This window comes from Engraulis encrasicolus, chromosome 18 (assembly GCF_034702125.1).
Source record: "Engraulis encrasicolus isolate BLACKSEA-1 chromosome 18, IST_EnEncr_1.0, whole genome shotgun sequence".
In the NCBI taxonomy this organism is placed as follows: domain Eukaryota; kingdom Metazoa; phylum Chordata; class Actinopteri; order Clupeiformes; family Engraulidae; genus Engraulis; species Engraulis encrasicolus.
The window spans coordinates 52,449,280-52,456,141 of NC_085874.1; the positions used below are offsets into that span (position 1 = coordinate 52,449,280).

Genomic DNA, 6,862 nt, shown 5'->3' on the forward strand with positions numbered 1-6,862 from the left:
TTAATTCTAAACAGTGTGCTGTTAAGTCTTGTATGGCCAAAGCGCATCCTGGAGAATACATCCTCAACCTTCTTCTCTCTGGCTGTGACTCTAGCCCTTCCCACTTGACTCTGGGTAGCATGGTACTGCCGTCCTGTGTCTCCGGTATCCCACAGTCGTTGCCACTTCTCACAGGTTCTAGCTTTAACTATGCTCTTGACTTCGGCCTTGCTGTGTTGTACCTTCAGGTCAATAGACTCCTTCTTTAAAGCATCCTTAGCAAGTTTGTCAGCCATTTCGTTGCCTCTGACGCCTATGTGTGCAGGTACCCATAAAAACACTATTTCAACCCCAGCCTTGACCAAGTTGTTACCACTCTGCATTATTTCAAATATAAGGTCTTGCCTTGACTCTGACTGGCCATTCTTTATACTCAGAAGTGCTGAGCTCGAGTCAGATGCTATTACTGCCCTCCTGGGCTTGTTGTCCTCCACCCACTGTAGTGCTAACCATATTGCTAACAGCTCAGCTGTATACACCGCCAGGTCATCACTGGCTCTTTTCGCCATTGTCGTCTTAATTCTTGGAATTGCATAGGCCACCCCAACCTTCTCATCCTTCCTTGATGCATCTGTGAAGATTGCTACCCACTCAGCATATTTTTCCCCCATATACCATGCCACAGTGCTACTGTCCATTTCATTGCCTTGCCTCTCCTTAAGTAACCACAAATCTACGTTGAGATCCTCGTACAGCCATGGGGGGACTGCTGGGTACACAACCGTGGGGGACACACTGACTGTGCTCAGCTTCATCTCAACCACCGCTCGTTCAATAGTCCATCCAAAGCTCCTTCCCTCCTTCTCTCTCTCTTGACTACGTGCCAACACAGTCTGAGTCATATGGTTGTCATTGTGTCCCCTCAGGTTTGCCCAGTACACCATAGCCAATTGAGATCTCCTTAAGTGGAGGGGCATCTCCCCCATCTCAACTTGGAGCGCAGCTATAGGAGTGGTCTTTACTGCCCCACAACATATTCTTAGGGCCTGGTTGTGGACTACATCAAGTTGTTTCAGCGTCGTCTTAGCAGCTGACCCATACGCCATACAGCCATAGTCAAATACTGACCTCATCATTCCTGTGTAAATAGTTTGTAATGCTGTCCTGCTCGCTCCCCAGTCCACGCCACATAAGCACCTCATCACATTGAGCACCCTTTTACATTTGTCCACCATCTTGCTCACATGTACTCCCCATGTCAATCGCTGATCAAACCATAGCCCTAGGTACTTGAAGGATTCAACCCTTTCTACCTCTTTACCAGCCAGCCTAAGCTTGAATTCTGCAGTATTCCTTTTCTTTGTGAACAAGATACATTTGGTTTTATCTTCCGATATGCGAAAACCCCACTGGATAGCCCAGTCTTGCACCATGTCTATTGCCTGTTGCATTTTCTTTGTTAAAAAGGTAATGTTTCTCCCCCTCTTCCAAATCGCCCCATCATCTGCAAACAGTGCCACCCCTGTCATGTTTTGGACATCTTTAAACATACCATTTATCATTATAGAGAACAGTAGTGGGCTGACGATGCTGCCCTGCGGCGTGCCGTTTTCCACAGTGTAGCGCCCACTGAGACAACCGTTAACTCGCACCATTATTGCTCTGCTGGACAAGAATGCTTTCACCCATTGCAACATCTTCCCCTTTATACCTAGCCGGCTTAGCTGGATTATCAGTCCTTCTTTCCACAGCATATCATATGCTTTCTCTATGTCTAGGAATACTGCTGCTACTGCCTCCTTATTTGTTTGTGCTTTTCTAATTTCGTCCTCCAAGATTAAAACCGGGTCCATTGTTCCCCTTCCTTTCCTGAAACCACTTTGGTAGCTTTCTAGCATCCCCTGTACTTCCACCCAGTAGCTCAGTCTGTCGTTTACCATTCTCTCCATAGTTTTGCCCATATGTGACGTCAGCGCTATAGGTCTGTAGCTTGTCGGCTGCTTGGGGTCTTTCCCAGGCTTTTTAATTGGAATGATTACCGCCTCCTTCCACTCAGTAGGGATCCTCCCTGTTTCCCATACTCTATTGTAAAGCTTTAGAAGTACCTCTTGCCCCTCCTCTGTTAAATTTTTGAGCATGCTATAACAGATTAAATCTTTCCCTGGCGCAGATTTCCCTAACTTCCTTGGGGCTCCCTTTAGCTCGGATCTAGTGAAAGGCGTAGGCCTATTCAGTACTCGCTCATCCTCCCCCACTTGCGTATCCATATGAAAATTACTCAGCGTTTCTTCTCTTCTTCTGTTTTCTTCTTGGTTTAGGTTGTCTGTGCTATGCACTTTCACCAGCGTCTTTGCAACTACCTCTGCCTTTTCCTTACTGTCGGTAATGGTCCTCTCACCATTGATCAATATTGGGAAATCATACGCCTTTCCATTACCCTTCATCTTCTTAATCATCCCCCACACTCTCTCTATTGGGGTTGTCCTGCCAATAGAACTGCAGAATTCCTGCCAGTATTTCCTTTTTGCCCTTCTCACAGTTTTCCTCACTACTGCTTGTTGCTGTTTATATTCAATTAAGTTCTGAAAATTATGCGTCCTTTTGAGGTGTCTAAATGCTCTATTCCTGTCCTTGACCGCTTGTCTACACTCTTCATTCCACCATGGCACGAGTTTTGTGAGAGTTTTGGGTTTCGACTTTGGTATAGCACCCCCAGCTGCACATATAATGCTGCAGCTGACCTCTGTACTAAAATTCTCCACATCTTGTCTGTCATTAATTCTCTGCAGTAGTTCATCTGAGTCCTGTCTGAACTTCTCCCAGTCTGCCTTCTCTAAAATCCATTTCTCCTCTCTTACCTCCTGTTCTTTCCCTGTTCCCACCCCCACCTGTGTTGTGATTGGGTAATGGTCACTTCCCACAGTCTCATCTCTCCTTGCCTCCCACTCACACCTATCTGCTATATCCTTGGTTACAAAAGTGAGGTCAATGGCTGACTCTGTCCCTCTTACTACATCCACCCTTGTGCCTAAACCATCGTTCATACAGACCAGTTCCCTTTCCTCAATAAACTCCTCTATCACCCTTCCATTCCCATCCTCCCTCTCCCCCCATAACGTACTGTGGGCATTAAAATCGCCGCACCACACAGCCTTTCCCCTTACGTCCTCCCACATCTCTTCAAACTGTCCAATCTGCAATGCTCTACATGGGTTATAAAAGTTGATAATAGAGATATTGCCCTCTCTTAACCATATCTCCACTGTCACATATTCTAACTCTTCCCCTCTCTTTACTTCTCTGTATTGAATCCCTTTCTGTATAAAGGTTAGAACCCCTCCCCCTTTGCCTACTTTCCGGTCCATTCTTACAGCATTGTATCCTTTAATGACAAAATCTAGTCTAGGTAGAAGCCACGTTTCTTGTACACAAATTACATTCGGCTTATTCTCTAAGTCCTCAATATAACTCTTAAATTCCTGCCCATTTGCTAGTAGGCTCCTTGCGTTCCATTGCAATATTATTAAAACCATTATGTAGGTGTACTCCATTCTTGAGATTGAGAAGATTGCTGAATTTCTTGTAGACCATCCCTCACTGCCTCCCACTGCAGCCCTACTATCCCCAGATATTTCTCTGCCGCGTCTACAATTATCTGAATTTTCTTGGTACGTCTCTCCGTCTGCGCTGAGCAGTTAATCACCTCTGCCATGAACAGTACAAAGTCACTTTTACTCACGATTAGAGTGTCCTCCTTAATTTTATCACACTTTTTACACGCCACCTCTTTCGTTTGTCTTTCATTTCGGGTTACTTTCCCTGGTGGTACTGACTCGCTCCTCACTCCCCTTGGGGGAGGCACTTTCCTTGCTGCCTGCGCGTACGACATCCCTTCTGTCACTCTAATACGCTGCACCTCTTGCATTCTTTTGCTTACTTCACATCCACGATACGCTGAACTGTGTTCGCCTCCGCAATTACTGCACTTGAGCTTAGCATCCTTCTCGCACTTGCCATACTCATGTTCCCCACTGCATTTGCTACACCTCAGTTTCCCTTTACATACCGCGGCGATGTGTCCATACTTCTGGCACTTAAAACATCTGAGTGGTGGTGGGACGTACACCCTTACATCATAACTCATATACCCAATGAACACCTTGTCTGGTAGCTTTGCTTCGTCAAATGTCAATAGAATTGAGAGACTGTCTGTCAACACACCCTCTCGTTTGGTCTTCAATCTCTTCGCCTCTTTAACCTTAACATTCTTTATGCCTCCAACCACATCACTTATAGATTCAGACAGCGGTATACCTGAGATGACACCTCTGATGAGTTTTTTGTCAAACACAACTGTACACTTAACCTTTTTACCATTCAGCTTATTGACTGTAATTGCTTTCTTCTGCTGCTCCTCATCCTTACACACAACAATCAAACCACCACTCATAGTCTTTTTAGCACTTCTTACCTCCCCAAAGTCCGTATGCAATGCCTTAGTGAGGTGGGTTGGGTTCCAGTCCTCAAACGTTGCTCCTTCCTGCTCCAACCTAACAAACACTTTGAATTCCTGCCTCCTTTCGATCACACTAATCATGCTAGCGGTTTCCATATCATCCGAACTCGTATACTCACTCTCATCGGCACAATTCCCTTTTTTACGCTTAATTTTAGCTCTACTGTTCCTCGCTCCTGTCCACTTTCCAAAATTCGCGCCCTGCCTGTCAACAATCTCCCTTCCTGATCCGTCACTTCCACCTCCCCGTTCCTGTCCAGTCACAGCCCAGTCGTTGCCAACCGCCTCCACGACACTTCCTCCACTCGACGCAGCCATCCTTCGAGCCAAAAACGCCAATGCAGGTCATGTGACTTTAGAGAGCTTGCACTTCTTAAAGGTACACTACACTTTCTTACAGGAGTTCACCAAGTGAGCCAACTACACTCAAAAGACATATGTCAAACAAGAAATTGAAAGACACCCATAGAAAACACAACAATGCCAGTGGTTCTTAACCTGGGATGCGGTGGGAGGAGTGAGCTCCGTTCTGGTTTGAAACGAGCTCTGACCAATGATGTTCAGGACGTACAGTATGTTATTATGCTCCCAAGGCGTTTGCTTATTGGCCTGTAACACCGGCCTTCTGGAGGACGACTGAAAACCCTCCATATAAAAGTGTAATCAGATAATTTGTGAATTACGAAATGAATGTTCTGGCCTATCAGGCTAGGGTCATGCCAAATCTTTCTGGAAGGTTATATAGGACATAGGCCTACATGCACATGCATGCTATTCAGATTGTGACATTAACTGGGAGCTGTGGATTATTAGCCTGGTCCTGACCATCCCATAATACTACCATTTCATTTCATATTCGTATTGGGGCAGCCGTGGCCTAGATGTTAGAGAGTTGGCCTTTCAATCTAGGGGTTGCAGGTTTGAATCCCCCCTGACCTCTCCCTACATCTCCATCCATGGCTGAAGTGCCCTTGAGCAAGGCACCCAACCCCACATTGCTCCAGGGACTCTAACCAATACCCTGAAAAATAAAAACTGTAAGTCGCTTTGAATAAAATGAAAGCGTCAGCTAAATGCAATGTAATGTAATGTAATATTCATGATGTGGAGCTTGTTGACACGACACATGACACGATTGCAGGAAGCAGGAAGTTTGCACTCAGTTCTGGTTTGAAATGATTGGACAGCTCTCACCCAATTGCAGAGAGTTACTCAACAATAACATAACGCAGCCAGGGAGCGCAGCCGTTTTACGTTACCGTCATAACCCCCCCTCCTTTTTCTTCTCTTCCCCTCTTTTCTCTTCATTTTTCTTTTTTTTTCTTCTCTTCTCTTTTATTTTCATCTCTTCTCTCTTTTCTTCTCTTTTCTTTCCTTTTCTTTTCTTTTCTTCTTTTTTTTCTTCTCTTCTCCTTTTTTCTCTTCTCTTCTCTTCTCTTTTCTTCTCTTCTCTTCTCTTCTCTTCTCCTCTCTTCTCTCTTTACTTTTCTTCAGTAAGGCCTAGTTCAGTTCCACACAGCTTATGTGAAGCCCAAATGTGTCTAAACAAACATCTGAAACATTAATTTAGTAATTTAGTGTATGTATATTGCTGGGATGTCCCCTTGCTCGTTGTGTTGTTTTGTTCTGTGCAGTGTTGTGTTGTGTTGTGTTGTGTTGTGCTGTGCTGTGCTGTGCTGTGCTGTGCTGTGTTGTGTTGTGTTGTGTTGTGTTGTGCTGTGCTGTGCTGTTTTGAACTGTGTTGTGTTGTGTTGTGCTGTGTTGTGTTGTATTGTGTTGCCCTGTGCCGTCCTGTGCCGTGCTGTGCTGTGCTGTGCTGTTTCGAACCGTGCAATGTTGTGTTGTGTTGTTTTGAACTGTGCTGTGCTGTGCAGTGCAGCGCAGCGCAGCGCTGCGTTGCGTTGCTGTGCTGTGCTGTGCTGTGCTGTGCTGTGCTGTGCTGTGCTGTGCTGTGTTGTGCTGTGTTGTGTTGTGCTGTGCTGTGCTGTGCTGTGCTGTGCTGTGCTGTGCTGTGCTGTGCTGTGCTGTGCTCTGCTCTGCTCTGCTGTGTTGTGTTGTGTTGTGTTGTGTTGTGTTGTGTTGTGTTGTGCTGTGCTGTGCTGTGCTGTTTTGAACTGTGCTGTGTTGTGTTGTGTTGTGCTGTGCTGTGCTGTGCTGTGCTGTGCTGTGCTGTGCTGTGCTGTGCTGTGCTGTGTTGTGTTGTGTTGTGTTGTGTTGTGTTGTGTTGTGCTGTGCTGTGCTGTTTTGAACGGTGCTGTGCTGTTTTGAACTGTGTTGTGTTGTGCTGTGCTGTGTTGTGTTGTGCTGTGCTGTGCTGTGCTGTGCTGTGCTGTTTTGAACTATGTTGTGTTGTGTTGTGTTGTGCTG

The 6,862-nt window shown here is 45.8% G+C and overlaps 1 protein-coding gene across 1 annotated transcript in view; it reads left to right on the top strand.

Moving 5' to 3' along the window:
• The first annotated feature begins 736 nt into the window (after positions 1 to 736).
• The window catches only part of LOC134468306 (cysteine-rich venom protein Cau1-like), a 14,714-nt gene continuing 8,588 nt past the window's right edge, over positions 737 to 6,862 (top strand). The window contains exon 1 of the mRNA XM_063222247.1: positions 737 to 752. Within this exon, the coding sequence (XP_063078317.1) occupies positions 737 to 752 (16 nt within the window). The remainder of the gene's footprint in view (positions 753 to 6,862) is intronic.